The 19,270-nt window shown below is 37.1% G+C and overlaps 1 protein-coding gene across 13 annotated transcripts in view; it reads left to right on the top strand.

Moving 5' to 3' along the window:
• The window catches only part of LOC111188855 (NACHT, LRR and PYD domains-containing protein 12-like), an 859,751-nt gene that overhangs the window by 239,067 nt on the left and 601,414 nt on the right, over positions 1-19,270 (top strand). For 11 of the 13 annotated variants that reach the window (XM_049472880.1, XM_049472882.1, XM_049472879.1 and 8 more), the window contains one exon: positions 3,370-3,486. The exons of the other annotated variants lie outside the window; for them this stretch is intronic. In XM_049472880.1, coding sequence (XP_049328837.1) covers positions 3,370-3,486 — 117 coding nt within the window. The remainder of the gene's footprint in view (positions 1-3,369; positions 3,487-19,270) is intronic. 13 annotated transcript variants of the gene reach the window in all.

Genomic DNA, 19,270 nt, shown 5'->3' with positions numbered 1-19,270 from the left:
CAGTTTTCTAGTTTCATGGAGACATATCTCTCTGAACTTCCCACTCACACTTGTTTATTCATGTTGGCCAACCTTTACAAATGTTTCAGCAACTCATAAACCAGTTCATCTGGTTTAAAGAGTAAAAACAAAGTTGAGTAGCGACGTTGGAGAGAGAATCAAAAACAGAGCTTGGAGAGAACACCCTGCCAGTTAATAAAACTTTAAATCTGAATTTAATCTGAATTTACTTGATGATTTGAGGACTTTTTAGACAAGGCGAGATCAGAACACAAACCAACAACTGATAGAACTGCATTTCACACACAACTTTAAGACAAATTAAGTCTTGTGCTGCTTTTACAGGATTAGGTGTCTCTGAAGGAGGAAGATCGGAGGGGGCTGAAGCACCTGCCTGTCTGACTCTTACTTAAGTGCCCTTTTGGCTTTTTTTTTGTAAGTGTTATGCAGTGCAGTAGTAGTTATATGAAAGTCATATTGTTTTGGCCAAGAAACTACCGTATTTTACCCCTCTTTCCGGCCATCTTCACATGTTAGTATTTCCCGTAAATTTCCTATATTGTATTAAAATAAAGAAATTGGAAATCTCTTAACGCCAATCATGAAGCCGGTTCAAGGATAAAGTCCCGCCTTTCAGGAGAAACAGCCAGTCAGCTTGCTGATTTTACGGAGGAGTGAGTGAGTTTAGGCAGCGGGTTGTAAAGAATGTTCACCCAAAGTCCTGGGGATCCTCAAGATGTTTTTTGGTAAATGTAAAATTGAACTCAGCTTTCCAAAAAGTGATTATCACAGTAAATTAATGGAGGGGGGGGGGGGGGGGTAAACTCTTTCTCACAAAGGGTTAGATTGTTTTGGATAGTTTTTTGTCCCTTGATAATAATAATAATAATAATAATAATAATAATAATAATAATAATAATAATAATAATAATAATAATAATAATAAAGGAAAGCATCATTTAAAAAGTGCTTTTTATATTTGTATATATTTTATTAACAAGTCTATGATGTCCCAAATGCAGATAACTGGTCATTGTTTATAGCTAATATAATTATGATAACAGATGGGGGAGGATCAGTATAACATTTGTATTATAATATTTGTAATTGCATATTTTACTATGTATATATATACTGATCAAGCATAACATTATGACTACCTCCTTGTTTTTTTACACCCATTATCCATACTTCTGATCAAAGTACAGTAATGACTATGTTCGATAAAGCTATTGACAGCCTACTATATCTGCTTTCAAAAGGAAATATGCAGAACTGAAAACTACTTTTCATAGATTAGGTCAAGATACAGGGAAGTAATATTTCTTGTAGTTCTATAGTATAGTAGTTATTATACAGTTATTACACAGTTATTACACACTTATTAATGATCATATCTATAACTACTAGGATGATTTATGGTGAATATATTATTAACATATTGAAATGTGACACTGCTGTGATTTTAATATGGTATCATACCATACAGTTGTTATTCCCCTAATGAAATAATTTTAATAATTACAGTGGCTTGCAAAAGTATTCATACCCCTTGAACTTTTTCACATTTTATCACCTTACAACCACAATTTTAAATGTAATTTATTGAGATTTTAAGTGATAGACCAACACAAAGTATCACATAATTGTGAAGTGTAACGAAAATTATGCATGCTTATACTGCAAAAGTATTCAGACCCCTTTACTCTGATATCCCTAAATAAAGTCGAGTTGTATCTGTTTCTATCTGTTTTAGACTCAGAGAGAAGAACTTTACCTTACTTTAAAGAGGAAGTCAGTGTTTGAACTTTATAAGTGTGTGTGTGTGTTTACAGGATTAGGTGTAATCTGAAGGAGGAAGATGAGCTTTAAAATGAGTGTCTCTGGGGAACAGGACACACAGGAAGCTGAGAGGTGAGAGAAAAATGTGATTTTGGTGTAAAATAGGATTTTTCTCATAAACTCGCAACACTGAGCGGCCTAGTGGGACTTGAATGATGGAATCTCACACCTTTTATTTACAACAACATTATTATTATTATTATTATTATTATTATTATTATTATTATTATTATTATTATTATTATCAAAATAACAGGCCGAAAGGCATAGATTATAAGAAAAATAACAGTGATAATGTCCTGAATACCAAACTCTATATTTACAAACATTTTTATAAACGTTGTTTTGAAATATTTCAACTTTGTAAACCTAACCTGTGAAAAGATTTAATGAGAAATAATGTAATCTGCATATTTCCAGTTACCTCCAGATTATCAAACAGCTCAAGTAAACAGAGCTAATGTACAGTCAGTAGCATGAACCGCAATTTATGATAATCCTCTGAACATGGCATTAATGGAAATTATTGTATATTCTGCATGTTTCCAGTTACCCTGACTTCAGACCATCTCTTCTGTTGAATGTGACGCCATTATATGAAAACAGAGCAAAAAGACTGTCAGTAGCATGAGCTACATGAAATGTTAACTTTTAGTTTTTTTATTCAGACCTCTGATTAAATATGACATTTAAATATTTAGTAATTACAAACATATATACATATAATATACTGTTTATCTTTTTATTCTAATTCAACTAATTAGAAATAATTGCCTCTTCTGCCTAGTAGCAGCCCTAACTCGAGATTATTAAAGCCTATTAAAGTCTTTTAAAATGAATCTTCATCAATGAAAATAAATAATTTTTTTCATACTGTCTTTCAATCTCTGAATAATTCATGCTACAAAATGCGACAAATATATGATGCCCCAAATACACATAACTCTAACATTTTTCATAGCTAAAATGATTAGGATAACAGATGGGGGTGATAATTATAACATGTTTATTCTAGTATTTGTAATTACATCTTTTATCATAACATTATAACCCCCTCCTTGTTTCTACACCCATTATGTGTACTGTTTGAACACTTAAAGTTAAAAAGCTATGAGCAGCCTACTAAATCTATTTTTAAAGGGTTAGGGAGTTAGGGCAATTGGAAATGGACAATTACTGACAATTACTTGTCATTGATTAGTTTCTCACATTCAGAGGGTCAAGATACAGGAAAGTTATATTTCTTATAGTTTATTATATTGGCTGTCCATTAGCTCTTTTATTGTACTCTTGTCTGTATGTATCTGAATCAGAATGTCAACCTGTTCACTGCAGCGCTTCACTAATCTATGCTAGATTTATGCAAAAGTGGCTAAAGAGAAGCTTCTCCTCAGTATAAAGACACATCAGATCCCATCTTGAGGTCTGGAACTCGTATTTCCCATGATTTCAACATCAAATGAACACTGCATCACGTCAACATGCTGGAAAGGTTGTAGATGGTGTCTGATACTGGTTGTGTTTTAGACTGGATCAGGATAAGAGATCAGACTCACCTGAACCCAGCTGTGTCTCCATGAAGAGTGACCAGTCAATGGACTATCCAATAAACTTCAGAGAGGATAACAGATCTGCTGATCTCAGGTAAGGATGATGAGATATTTTTAAACGGTTCTCTGAAACAAATTAAGGGATTCAAGTTTATAGCAGTACAGGTGTTATTTTACTGTTTTTTTATATTATTGATCTCTTGTCGATAATTTCCTTTGAAAAAAAAAACGTGTGTGTGTGTGTATATATATATATATATATATATATATATATATATATATATATATATATATATATATGCACAGCGGCATATAGAATTTCATGATTTTCAGCATAAATGCGTCATAAAATGGGATCTGATGGGGGGTGCTAGTGAGCAGGATATGGAGTGAGACGCATGTTTTGGTGCTCCTGCAGAACTTCTAATTCTAATGGCTTTACCAACATTAAAACTGATCTAATATCCAGTTAAAACAATACTAAGGCGCCCAAGATCTGATTTAGGGTGAAAAATTCACATGAATGGCGTCAAAACTTTGCGAATATAGCTACACTCCGTTAAGGCCTACACCTCCTGCGGCGCGCAGCACTAAAGGTAGTTCAATCCCAGCCTAGCCCTCACAGAATGAAACTGAAGCCGAACCGATCAAGTCTGATATCCTGTCCTCTTTGAGAGAAGATATCTCTAAGATAATAAAAGAAGAACTAAAGCGAGCATTTGCTGAGGATTTTAACTCTCTTAAGAGTGTGCTACAAGCTGTGAGATTGGAAATAAGCAGCAGCGCGGCCACAATCCGCTCTGAAGTGGATCGCATGAAGATGGACTTTACGGATATGGCGGGAGGGCTATCCACATGGTCGGACGAGGTAGCCTCGATACAAACTGTGGTTACCTGCCTTCAGAGTCAAGTTGAAAAACTCAAAGAATAGAATGAAGATTTGGAGGGCAGGATGAGAAGGGGCAATATTCGGATAGTTGGCGTGGATGAACAACCGGAGTCAAGCTCTCCCGCGGCCGTCTCCAAACTCAAAGAAGCGCTGCGGATGGACCGAGGCGTAAAAGTGGACTGGTCACATCGCAGTTTAACCCAGTGGAAACCAGGGGACTGACTGCGGGTTATAATCGCCAAACTACACTATGATGGAGACGCTGCAGAGATCCTGAGGAGAGCGAGGGACCAAGCCCCACTCAGTTACAATGAGAAACACATAGCGATATACCCCGACTACACTGCTACCGTCGCCAAAGCCAGGGCTTCATTCACCAGCGTGAAGAAGATGCTGCGGGGAAAGCAGGGGATCCGCTACGGTCTCCTCTTTCCCGCCAGACTCCACATTTCAGTAAAAGAAATTCCTGGATGCTACAGAAGCCTTGGAACATGTGCAGAAGAAAATCATCCCTGAGACGGAAAAGTAACATTTTACTATTTTTGCCGGTTTCGGTAGAAGTAAACATAAATGCACAGAAACTCTGACGTATAATAATTCCACCTGGAAGGCAGTTGTATTCTAGCTGTGGGCATTACTTTTAAATCTTGTGCACGTACGTTAATATCTATGGACGCTATTTTCAACTATGGGTAAGCTTAATACTATGCGCCATCCTATCATTTTATCGTATTTATATTATTTTCTTAACCTTAAAATTGGACGCATAAAGCCTTATACATTAATAACTGGATATATTTTCTGAGCAGTGTTTACTGCTATATGCCATTGTGTCTATTTGTTTAAAAATGTGAAGGTTTTGTGCAGACCTGAATAGTGCGGAATATCTTTGTATCTTAGCACACACCAACACAGTCAAATAATATCTAGACTGTATTCTTTGCTACATGTTACTTTTGCGGCCCGGGACTAGGTCCTAACCTCTTGTTCAGTGTGACTGTGAGCTCAGGCTTACACTGTTTTCTTGTTATAGTTTTGCTGATCCTAATGTTCCCCCTGGATCCTGCATTAATAATAAGGACAATAAGGTTAACATATACTGTAATACCTTTATCTAAGTACTTATCTAAGTAAGTTGAAGCCAAGAGTATACAGTATATTCATGTTGAGCAGATTTTGCATGATTCACTCCCTTATTTCTTTTTCTTTATTTTATCCTCCCATGCACAAGTTTAGCTACAAAAACATACTAACAGTTATATATTCCCCTCAAGCACATACTGTATACTATAATTAATGGACTCAATTGAAATTATAACCTATAATGTTAAAGGTCTTCATACTCCCATAAAAAGGAAGAAAATTTTAAACCAGTTAAAACAAGCAAACTGCCAAATAGCATTTTTACAGGAAACGCACCTATCTAATAGTGAACATGATAAGCTTCTGGGCAGACAAAGTATATTATTCATCACAAAAGTCAGGGAGAAAAAGAAATGTATCATTCTAATTCAAGTTAATTTTTACACTTTCATCAATACATAAAGATACAGAGGAGCGATATGAAAAGGTTTGGGCACCCCTATAAATCTTAATAATTTTAAGTTGTAAATATTTGGTTGTTTGCAACAGCCATTTAAGTTTGATATATGTAATAACAGATGGACACAGTAATATTTCAGGATTGAAATAAGGTTTATTGTACTAACAGAAAATGTGCAATATGCATTATACCAAAATTTGACCGGTGCAAAAGTATGGGCACCCTTATCATTTTATTGATTTGAATACTCCTTACTACTTTTTACTGACTTACTGAAGCACAAAATTGGTTTGGTAACCTCATTGAGCTTTGAACTTCATAGCCAGGTGTATCCAATCATGAGAAAAGGTATTTAAGGTGGCCAATTGCAAGTTGTTCTCCTATTTGAATCTCCTCTGAAGAGTGGCATCATGGGCTCGTCAAAACAACTCTCAAATGATCTAAAAACAAAGATTGTTCAACATAGTTGTTCAGGGGAAGGATACAAAAAGTTGCCTCAGAGATTTAACCTGTCAGTTTCCACTGTGAGGAACATAGTAAGGAAATGGAAGACCACAGGGACAGTTCTTGTTAAGCCCAGAAGTGGCAGGCCAAGAAAAATATCAGAAAGGCAGAGAAGAAGAATGGTGAGAACAGTCAAGGACAATCCACAGACCACCTCCAAAGAGCTGCAGCATCATCTTGCTGCAGATGGTGTCACTGTGCATCGGTCAACAATACAGCGCACTTTACACAAGGAGAAGCTGTATGGGAGAGTGATGCGAAAGAAGCAAAAGCACAGAAATGGCTTCTTTCACATCACTCTATATCACAATATAATATAACACATAACAGCAGCTATATACAGATGCAAGAAAAGTATGTGAACATGTAGGGATTACTTGGATTTCTGTATAAATTATGTTTAAATGTGTCCTGATCTTCATCTAAGTCACAACAATAGACAAATACAGTCTGCTTAAACTAAAACCACATAGAAAATTATATATTTGCATGATTTTATTGAGCACAACATGTTAACATTCACAGTGAGGGGAAAAGTATGTGAATCTTTGGATTTAATAACTGGTTGATCCTCCTTTGGCAGCAAAAACCTCAACCAAATGTTTCCTGTAGCTGCAGATCAGAACTGCAGAACAGTCAGGAGGAATTCTGGATCATTCCTCTTCACTAAACAGTTTCAGTTCAGCTATAATATTCTTGGGATATCTGGTGTGAATCTCTCTCTTGAGGTCATGATGCCACAACAGCATCTCAATTAGGTTCAGGAGGTCAGGACTCTCCAGAAGGCCCAGTATTTTCTTCTGTTGAAGTCGTTCAGTTGTTGATTTATTTCTGTGTTTTGGGTCGTTGTCCTGTTGCATCATCCATCCTCTGTTGAGCTTCAGTTGGAGGACAGATTGTCTTAAGTTTTCCTGCAAAATGTCTTGGTAAACTTGGGAATTCATTTTTCTGTTGATGACTGCAATCCGTCCAGACCCTGAGGCAGCAAAGCAGCCCCAAACCATGATGCTCCCTCCACCATGTTTCACAGTTGGGATGAGGTTTTGATGATGGTGTGCTGTGCCTTTTTTCTCCACAAAGAGCGTTGTGTGTTCCTATCAAACAACTCTATTTTGGTTTTATCTGTCCACAGTATATTTAGCCAGTAGTGCTGTGGAACATCCAGGTGCTCTTTTGCAAACTTCAAACGTGCAGCAATGTTTTTTGGACAGCAGTGGATCATTCTGCGCTGTGCTCTTGCAGTCACCTTTACAGGACTTTACCACACCTAGGGAGAGTAGCAACAGTGCAGAACTTTTTCCATTTGTAGATCGCCAGTCTTACCATGGACACATGAACATCAAGGCTTTTAGAGATACTTTTGTAACCCTTTCCAGCTTTATGCAAGTCAACAACTCTTGAACACAGGTCTTCTGAGAGCTCTTTTGTGCGAGGCATGATTCACATCAAGCAATGCTTCTTAAGAACAGCAAACTCAAAACTGGTGTATGTTTTTTTTTTATAGGGCAGGGCAGCTTTAACCAACACATCCAATCTCAATCCCAATCACATCCTGGCTCCAATTAGCTCTTAGAAAAGTCATTAGCCTAGGGGTTCACGTACTTTTCCCCTCTCACTGTGAATGTTAACATGGTGTGTTCAATTAAACCATGCAAGCATATATTTTTTGTGTGGTATTAGTTTAAGCAGACTGTGTTTGTCTATTGTTGTGACTTAGATGAAGATCAGAACACATTTAACAACCAATTTATGCAGAAATCCAAGTATAATCCCAAAGGGTTCACATACTTTTTCATCCAACTGTATATCAATTATATAACCGTAACTTCTATACTATAACACACTTTAGAGATGGTAACAATTCAACTTTTCTCAGTTAAAAATGATGAGAAGCTTTCAAATTGTTATTTGAACTGGGATGGGGATGCAGATGGGAGAAACTTTCAGCAGATAAACCATCACTGCAGCTCTCCAGCTATCTGATCTTTATGGAGGAAACAAAAGTCTCACCTCTAAAAAAAAAAAAAGGATTTTAATAAAAAAAACACCAGACTGTGAGAAACATGATTCTCTGATCTGATAAAATCTAGAATTAACTTTTTGGTGAGCGTGAAGGTTGGTGGAGTGTTGCAGTGGTGGTTGATCTTCTGGAACTTTCTTTCTGTAGATATATTCACAATCACCATTTAGTAACATATGTTAATGTTATGTTTTCTGACAGAGTCCAGAAGAAGACTCCAGAAATCAGCAGGATAAATATGGACTCCATATTAAAGGTGTGTAGGTGTGACTAATGCCAGAGCACATGTGAACACTGTAAAATGTGATTTAAACTTTAAATATGAAGTGATATGCTATAAAATATAGTTGTTTCTTTGAATAAATATAATTTCAAAATAGATCCAAAATATTACTTTTCAGTTAGTTAATTGTTTATTAACCTATCAATTAATCTAAAACATTTTTTGCTGTTTATTATAGTACTACCATATGACCAAGTCTCAGCCCTGTAGGCCTTACGGTTTCTTCTGCCCAATCACTTCTATGGCAGAAAAAGAATAAGAATAATAATAATAATAATAATAATAATAATAATAATAATAATAATAATAAATATAGCCGCAAGCGGCAATCAGCGGGTTCAAGCACCAACTGGCACAATGGTGCCTACTAGCGCATTGGATGGTGATGTGTAAGAAGGGCTAATCTGATTGGAGATGCCCTGTCACATTTAGAAATTATCAAAAGTTTTTCACCTGTTATTAATGTTCAGCAGAGGCTTTTCAACATGATCAATGCTTAAATTCACATGCAAATCCATTGAAGTTTGTAGGATATTCATCAAGTGATTTAGAACTAGTCAAAAGGTGTCTACATGTTATTGGTATTGATCAGGTGGCTTCAACCAGAATGTTCACAAAGTGGTGTTCAGATTGACCTTTTGACCTTTGCAAAACAAGCTGAAATGTTTGACCAAACAAGTTTAAATTAACACAAAGGAGTGAATGTTCTGATATGACATGTAATTACAAAGTTATTCTAAATCTAGTTCTGAATTAAATGGCGCTTCGTCAAGCACCAACTGGCACAATGGTGTCTACTAGAGCATAGGATGATGATGTGTAAAAAGTTCTAACACAATTGAAGACACTCCGTCACATTTAGAAATTATCAAAAGTCTTTTACATGTTATTAATGTTGAGAAGAGGCACAAAGGAGTGCATGTTCTGACATGACATGTAATGTCAAGTTATTCTAAATCTAGCTCTGAATTAAATGGCGCTTCATCAGAGTGATATTGTACAGAGGTCTTTAACATTGTGAGATTACAGCAAATACTGCAGAGTTACAGCAATTTAGAATAGAAATTCCAAGGACGCACAGATTGATTGATGCCTGGACACTATTGTATGTGAAAATTTCACAAATGTTTTTAATGAATATTTACCTAGAGACTCTACAGTGTTCAACAAGACTGAAATGAAGGTGATAGGCCAAATATCCAGAGACTAGTTTCAATATAGCTATTTTCAAACAATTAGCATTTATGAATAAACAAAACACTTTTTAAACATAGTTGTATTGACAAATTTGTCAGAGCCAATGTACTAAATATGGCAAAAACAATTAGATGTCAAAATAGTACAGCATGATTGACATATACTCGTTTTTTTGGAACAGCGCCCCCCAGTGGGCGGATTGTTTCAGCACTTTGCAGGTCACTACAGTGTCTCCACCTGAACATAACTGCCAAGTGTCATCCAGATTGGGCAACATTCAGCCTGCCAAAATGTCTGCTGAAGGCTGATTGGCTGATGGTGTTCAGCCATGTTAATTGATTAAGTTGCCCTTTGAACATCCTTTAGAGGCTGTATGATAGATTCTGCATGCAAAGTTTCAGCTTGCTAGGTTGCATGGTTGCTGAGAAACAGTGCTCCAAATTTAAAAATTGAAGTGAATGGGGCATATATCCGGAAGGACTAATTTGCATATGGCGGCCATATTGTTTACAAATTTCAACATTTTTTGATGAATATTGAAGGCCATTATCTCACGAGTATTTTGATACCAAACATGCCAGGATTGATCAAAATTCCTAGGACTAGTTCACAAAAGTATGTTTTGCATATTATGCAAATTAGCAAAAAATCTATATAGACGGAAGTGCATGGTCCAAATTGGAAAGTTGTAGGTATTGACCCAAGGAATGCATCTAAAAAAGAATTTTGAATGTAGGTCTTATGGTTTTTGAGTTATTGAGAAAATTGTGACAAATGAATTTCCTTGTTCCACTTGACCAATCGGTGCCATTTTTGTTGTCCACCGAGATGCACTGATCCTACATCTACCTACCAAGTTTCATATCTCTAATAATAATAATCTCTAATAATCAGAACAATTACAATAGGGTTTCTAGCACTGCGTGCTCGAACCCCTAATAATCAGAACAATTACAATAGGGTTTCTAGCACTGCGTGCTCGAACCCCTAAATATAGCCACAAGCGGCAATTTACGGGGTTCGAGCGTTACAGGCAAAGAGGCCACTGGAGGCCCGTTAGGCTTAAAACATGTTGCTGGTTGACCGGCATCACCAAACTGGATGAGGATGACCAGCATGACCATAAAGACCAAGCTAGATTACCAGCATGACTAATCTGGATGACAAACTTGTTGACCATATTGACCAAGCTGGAAGACCATAATGACCAAACTGGATGACCAGCATGGCAAAGGTGGTTTGCCAGTATGACCAAGCTGGATGACCAGCATCGCTATGATGACAAAGCTGAATGACCAGCAGGACCATAATGACCAATGTGAATGACCAGAATGACCTAGCTGGATGAGCAGCATAACCAAGCTAGGTGACCAGCCTGACCATAAAGATCATAATGACAATGCTAGATGAGTGGTGTGAGTAAATTAGTTGAAATGCATTGATAAATTGAGCTGTAGTGTTCATCAGGTTTTATGTGGTCTCTTGCTGCACTCTAGTGGACATTTGGTGAAACAACTTCAGTTCTTATATTGAAAAAAATACAAGCCACAATAATCCTGCTGAGAGCCTAGCAGTGAGGCATAAAAGGGCACATATCAATAACCAATAATATTGTTACGGCCTGGAAGGCCAGACCAGAAAACATAAGGGAAGGCGACACCCCTCACTCGTCTCGCACCCAGACCAAAAACAATTCCGACACAGAAATACCAGCCAAAAAGTTTTATTTAGTAAATTGTAGCAAAGGCTTCAGGGATAAGAATGCCTAAAATAATAAACAAACACCAAACTAACTTCAAGAATTCAATATAACTAAACCTAACAAAAGAAAAGAAAAGAAAAATACATACCTCTTACCTTTCTCCCTAACTAAACAAAAACAGGAGAAAATGATAATCAAATAAATAGGCCTTATCCCCTACAGGGCTACATTGGCTTGGTAAAATATATACATATATACAAATGTACTTACGACGATGGACATTAAGGAAACATACAGAGAAATAGGTAAAGAGCTAATTTAATTATCAGACAACTTCAGATAAACTGACAATAACACGGATCACAACATCAATACACTACAAGGTGGTTTGGTTTGGTCTGGGCAGCGTGGCGGCGGAACAATGGAAGGGTGCCGCCCCGATCTCCACAGCTGTCAGCCTTTTATGGATAATCGGCACTAGGACCAATAGACAGCTCCTCCCTCACAGATAACCTGTTAAAGAGACAGTGCAAGAGGGAGAGAGAGACAGACAGAACGAGCAAGCAAGATCTTACCCAGATTTAGGAAAATAACAAATGAGAACAAAAACATCTCCCAACGTAACAATATCAATAAGTGTATAAGTTTAGACCTGATTAACATTCAGCCTGTCAAAAGCTTGCTGGAACGCGACTGGCTAATAGTGACCACAAAAGTGTCCATATCAAATTTTCATTTGGTGTACCATTAGTGCATGGGTGCTTGAACCCTAACTACGCACCTTCGGTGTTTGAACCCTAATTAGATACAACATATTACTGTTCAGTTAACTAAATTTCATGTTTATTAACCTATTGATTAAGAAGAAAGCTGCATTTTTAACTCTGCTTAATTTTTAATAAGAGCTGCTTTTATTATTGTAACATGAATAAATAATAATAATAATAATAATAATAATAATAATAATAATAAATAATAAATATAGCCGCAAGCGGCAATCATCGGGTTCAAGCACCAACTTGCACAATGGTGCCTACTGGAGCATTGAATGGTGATGTGTAAGAAGGTCTAATATGATTGGAGATGCCCTGTCACATTTAGAAATTATCAAGTTTTTCACCTGTTATTAATGTTGAGCAGAGGCCTTTCAACCTGATCAGTGCTTAAATTCACATGTAAATCTAGTGAACTTTGTAGGATATTCATTAAGTGAGTTAGAACTAGTCAAAAGGTGTCTACATGTTATTGGTATTGATCAGGTGGCTTCAACCAGAATGTTCACAAAGTGGTATTCAGATTGACCTTTGAACCTTTGCAGAACAAGCTGAAATGTTTGACCAAACAAGTTTAAATTAACACAAAGGAGTGAATGTTCTGATATGACATGTAATTACGAAGTTATTATAAATCTAGTTCTGAATTAAATGGCGCTTCATCAAGCACCAACTAGCACAATGGTGCCTACTAGAGCATAGGATGGTGATGTGTAAGAAGGTCTAACACAATTGGAGACATTCTGTCACATTTAGAAATGATCAAAAGTCTTTCACCTGTTATTAATGTTGAGAAGAGGCACAAAGGAGTGAATGTTCTGATATGACATGTAATGTCAAGTTATTCTTAATCTAGTTCTGTATTAAATGGCGCTTCATCAGAGTGATATTGTACAGAGGTCTTTAACATTGTGAGATTACAGCAAATACTGCAGAGTTACAGCAATTTAGGTTAGAAATTCCAAGGACGCACAGATTGCTTGATGCCTGGAGAGTATTGTATGTGAAATTTTCACAAATGTTTTTAATGAACATTTACCTAGAGACTCTACAGTGTGCAGCAAGACTGAAATGGAGGTGATAGGCCAAATATCCAGAGAGTAGTTTCAATATAGCTATTTTCAAACAATTAGCAATTATGAATGAACAAAGCACTTTTTAAACATAGTTGTATTGAGAAATTTGTCAGAGCCACTGTACTAAATATGGCAAAAACAATTAGATGTCAAAATAGTACAGCATGATTGACATATACTCGTTTTTTTGGAACAGCGCCCCCCAGTGGGCGGATTGTTTCAGCACTTTGCAGGTCACTACAGTGTCTCCACCTGAACATAACTGCCAAATATCATCCAGATTGGGCAACATTCAGCCTGCCAAAATGTCTGCTGAATGCTGATTGGCTGATGGTGTTCAGCCATGTTGATTGATTAAGTTGCCCTTTGAACATCCTTTAGAGGCTGTATGATAGATTCTGCATGCAAAGTTTCAACTTGCTAGGTTGCACGGTTGCTGAGAAACAGTGCTCCAAATTTACCTCTTGAAGTGAATGGGGCATATATCCGGAAGGACTAATTTGCATATGGCGGCCATATTGTTTACATATTTCAACTTTTTCTTAATGAATATTGAAGCGCATGCTCTCACGAGTGTTTTGATACCAAACATGCCAGGATTGGTCAAAATTCCTAGGACTAGTTTGCAAAAGTAGGTTTTGCATATTATGCAAATTAGCACAAAATCTATATAGACGGAAGTGCATGGTCCAAATTGGAACGTTGTTGGTATTGACCCAAGGAATCCATCAAAAAAAGAATTTTGAATGTAGGTCTTATGGTTTTTGAGTTATTGAGAAAATTGTGAAAAATGAATTTCCTTGTTTATAGCGCCACCACTTGACCAATCGGTGCCATTTTTGTTGTCCACCGAGATGCACTGATCCTACATCTACCTACCAAGTTTCATTTCTCTATGACTTACGGTTTAGGCTGCACAACTGTTTTTACAGGAGAAAAAGAATAATAATAATAATAAATATAGCCGCAAGCGGCGATTTACGGGGTTCGAGCGTCACAGGCAAAGAGGCCCCTGGAGGCCAGTTAGGCTTAAAACCTGTTGCTGGTTGACCGTCATCACCAAACTGGATAACCAAGCTGGGTAACCAGCGTGACCATAAAGACCAAAATGACAATGCTAGATGAGTGGTGTGAGTAAACTAGTTGAAAAGCATTGATAAATTGAGCTGTAGTGTTCATCAGGTTTTATGTGGTGTCTTGCTGCACTCTAGTGGGCATTTGGTGAAACAACTTCAGTTCTTAAATTCAAAAAACACAAGGCATAAAAAGGGCATATAAATAACCCATATATAGTGTATAAGTTTTGACCTGATAAACATTCTGCCTGTCAAAAGCTTGCTGGAATGTGATTGGCTAATAGTGACCACAAAAGTGTCCATATCAAATTTTCATTTGGTGTACCATTAGTGCATGGGCCATAGATGATAATTGGCAAGGATGACCTTGATAGCTTGTATGGTTGTAGAGAAACAGCTATTGAGCATTGGCTCTGCCCCCTGGGGGTGTATGTCTACTTAAACTCACAGGGTATCTGAGAATCATGTAATGATCAAAGGACTGAAGTGGTATTAATGTCAGGTTAAGCATTCAAAAGTTATAAGTGTTAGAAGACATTTTACTGCACCATGGTAAAACTAATTTGCATATGGCGGCCATATTGTTTATAAATGTAAAGATTTTTTTTAATAATTATTGAGGAGTAAGCTCTGCTGAACTGTTTGACACCAAACATGTCATGATTGGTCAAGGAGGCAAAGACAAGATCTCAAAAGTAGGTTTTGCATATTATGCAAATTAAAAAAAAATTAAGTGGGTGGAGCATAAATAAGAATGACCCAGGTGGCTGACTAGCATGACCAAAAAGGATAAATATGTTCAATTAAGCAAGACAAAAATGATTAAATAAGTTCAGCAGAGCTTTAATTTAGAATAATTCAAATGTAGCTGTTTCACCAAATGACCACCAGAGCGCAGCAAGAGACCACATATAACCTGCTGGAAATCTATCACTCTATAAGTAAGACAGAACATTCCCTATCGGTGTGTTTCTATTTATTAAAAAGAGAAGAAAAGTCCGATTGGGCTCCAAATTGGTACTCATGATTAAGTGGTCTGCATATATATGTGTGTAAATTTGTGTGTTGATAGGGTCAAAGGTTCCTGACTTCTGTCCATTTAGGTTTGAAAAAAGCGATAATACAGGCTTATGGCCTACAAAATGGCTGTTGCTCTTTGGCCATATTAGAGGCAAAAAATATCTGTTTTGGCTCAAAATTTGCAATCAAGATCACAATATCAGTCTATATATGTATTTCAATTTCTGTGTTGATAGGGTCAAAGGTTCCTGACTTATGTCCATTCAGGTTTGAAAAAAGCGATAATACAGGCTTGAGGCCTACAAAATCGCTGTAGTTTTCCAGCCGTTGTAGAGGCAAAACATGTCCGATTTGGCTGAAAATTTGCAATCAAGATCAGATTATCAGTCTATATATGTGTATAAATTTGTGTGTTGATAGGGTGAAAGCTTCCTGTCTTCTGTCCATTTAGGTTGGAAAATAGCGATAAATAGAATAAATTGAAAATAGTTATTTTTTCACTGTAGAGCCTACTGAAGACTTATTTGGCTCATACTTGGCACATGTACTTCAAATGTCATTGTTAATTAGTAGCTTCAACAGTTTTGGAATGTTTTAAACTTTGACAGAGTTTTGGCCAAATAACTCTGAAAAGGCTTTCACGTACATGTTTGATCAAGGTTTATGGGCCTCAAATAGTTAAAATGTCATGATTTTTTTGATAATTATTTACCTACAGGGTCTCAAGATTGCATCAAGACCAAATTTGTTTTGATTGATTAAGGACTTAAAGACAAGTTCGAAAAGAGCAATTTTTACTCTTTTGGCCACTGATGAAAATCTTTGCATTTTTGGTAAACACATGTAATGACAAAGTTGTAAAGGCTACAGCAAAGTATACAACTAAAAAAGAATAACAAGCCTAGGCCACTTGTACCCTTAGATATAACTGATTTTCTGCTATAGCGCCCCCTTGAGGCCAATCAACGCCATATTTTAATGGATGATAGAAGGCCCTGAGATACATGTAGGGTATAAGTATCGTCCTGATTGGTCATTGTTTAGCATGTCAAAAGCTTGCTGGAATCTGATTGGCTAATAACGATCGCAAAAATTTGCATATCAAATTTTCCTTCTGTTAAACATTAGGACATAGGCCATAGATGATACATGTCAAAGGAGAGCTTCATAGCTTGTACGGTTCCTGAGAAACAGATTTTTAGCTTTGGCTCCGCCCCCTGGAGGCGTATGTCTACACAGATTGACGGGCTACCTCAGAATCATGTTGGCATCAAAGTTGTAAAGTGGCATTAGTGTAGGTTTAAGCATTCAAAAGTTACAGCTGTTAGAGTAAATTTGGGTGTGCCACGGTAAGATTAATTTGCATATGGCGGCCATATTGTTTACAAATTTCACAATTTTTTCGATAATTATTGAGGTTGGGACTCTGCTGAGTTGTTTGACACCAAATATGACAGGATTGGTCAATGACCCTAGGACAAGTTCTCAAAAGTAGGTTTTGCATATTATGCTAAATAGCAAAAAATCTAAGTGGGCGGAGCTTAGTGGTTCTATTGACCTTTTTGATTTGACATTAACCAAGGAATCATATAATGCAAGAATTTTTGCTCTAGCTATTAGACCATAGGAGTTACGAGGCCAAACGCGTTGACCTTCGCCATAGCGCCCCCTTGAGGCCGATCGGGCTCATGTTTTGAATCTGAGTAGCGGTGAGAAGTACTACCATATGACCAAGTCTCAGCCCTGTAGGCCTTACGGTTTCTTCTGCCCAATCACTTCTATGGCAGAAAAAGAATAAGAATAATAATAATAATAATAATAAATATAGCCGCAAGCGGCGATTTACGGGGTTCGAGCGTTACAGGCAAAGAGACCCCTGGAGGCCAGTTAGGCTTAAAACATGTTGCCGGTTGACCGGCATCGCCAAACTGGATGAGGATGACCAGCATGACCGTGAAGACCAAGCTAGATTACCAGCATGACTAATCTGGATGACAAACTTGTTGACCATATTGACCAAGCTGGAAGACCATAATGACCAAACTGGATGACCAGCATGGCAAAGGTGGTTGGAGAGTATGACCAAGCTGGAAGACCACCATTACTATGAGGACAAAGCTGAATGACCAGCAGGACCATAATGACCAATGTGAATGGCCAGCATGACCAAGCTGGGTGACCAGCATGACCATAAAGACCATAATGGCAATGCTAGATGAGTGGTGTGAGTAAACTAGTTGAAAAGCATTGATAAATTGAGCTGTAGTGTTCATCAGGTTTTATGTGGTGTCTTACTGCACTCTAGTGGGCATTTGGTGAAACAAATTCAGTTCTTAAATTGAAAAAACACAAGGCATAAAAAGGGCATATAAATAACCCGTATATAGTATATAAGTTTTGACCTGATTAACATTCCACCTGTTAAAAACTTGCTGGAATGTGATTGGCTAATAGTGACCACAAAAGTGTCCATATCAAATTTTCATTTGGTGTACCATTAGTGCATGGGCCATAGATGATAATTGGCTAGGATGACCTTGATAGCTTGTATGGTTCTAGAGAAACAGCTATCGAGCATTGGCCCCGCCCCCTGGGGGGGTGTATGTCTACTTAAACTGACAGGGTATCTGAGAATCATGTAATGATCAAAGAACTGAAGTGGTATTAGTGTCAGGTTAAGCATTCAAAAGTTATAAGTGTTAAAGACATTTTACTGCACCATGGTAGAACTCATTTGCATATGGCGGCCATATTGTTTATAAATGTAAATATTTTTTTCATAATTATTGAGGAGTAAGCTCTGCTGAACTGTTTGACACCAAACATGTCATGATTGGTCAAGGATCCAAGGACAAGATCTCAAAAGTAGGTTTTGCATATTATGCAAATTTAAAAAAAAATTAAGTGGGTGGAGCATAAACAAGAATGACCCAGGCGGCTGACCAGCATGACCAAGAAGGATAAAGATGTTCAATTAAGCAAGACAAGCAAGATTGAATAAGTTCAGCAGAGCTTTAATTTAGATTAATTCACCTGTAGCTGTTTCACCAAATGACCACCAGAGCGCAGCAAGAGACCACATATAACCTGCTGGAAATCTATCACTCTATCAGAAAGACAGAACATTCCCTATCAGTGTGTTTCTATTTATTAAAAAGAGAAGAAAAGTCCGATTGGGCTCCAAATTGGTACTCATGATCAAGTGGTCTGTATATACATGTATGTAAATTTGTGTGTTGATAGGGTCAAAGGTTCCTGACTTCTGACCATTTAGGTTTGAAAAAAGTGATAATACAGGCTTATGGCCTACAAAATGGCTGTTGCTCTTTGGCCATATTAGAGGCAAAAAATATCTGATTTGGCTCAAAATTTGCAATCAGGATCACAATATCAGTCTATATATGTATGTCAATTTCTGTGTCAGTAGGGTCAAAAGTTCCTGACTTCTGTCCATTTAGATTGGAAAAAAGCGATAATACAGGCTTGAGGCCTACAAAATCGCTGTAGTTTTCCAGCAGTTGTAGAGGCAAAACATGTCCGATTTGGCTGAAAATTTGCAATCAAGATCAGATTATCAGTCTATATATGTGTATAAATGTGTGTGTTGATAGGGTGAAAGGTTCCTGTCTTCTGTCCATTTAGGTTGGAAAATAGCGATAAATAGAATAAATTGAAAATAGTTATTTTTTCACTGTAGAGCCTACTGAAGACTTATTTGGCTCATACTTGGCAAATGTGCTTCAAATGTCATTGTTAATTAGTAGCTTCAACAGTTTTGGCATGTTTTAAACTTTG

Source organism: Astyanax mexicanus, unplaced genomic scaffold, assembly GCF_023375975.1.
Source record: "Astyanax mexicanus isolate ESR-SI-001 unplaced genomic scaffold, AstMex3_surface scaffold_31, whole genome shotgun sequence".
Taxonomy (NCBI): domain Eukaryota; kingdom Metazoa; phylum Chordata; class Actinopteri; order Characiformes; family Acestrorhamphidae; genus Astyanax; species Astyanax mexicanus.
Note: the sequence above shows the minus strand (reverse complement) of the source record. Positions and strands in the feature narration are given on the sequence as shown.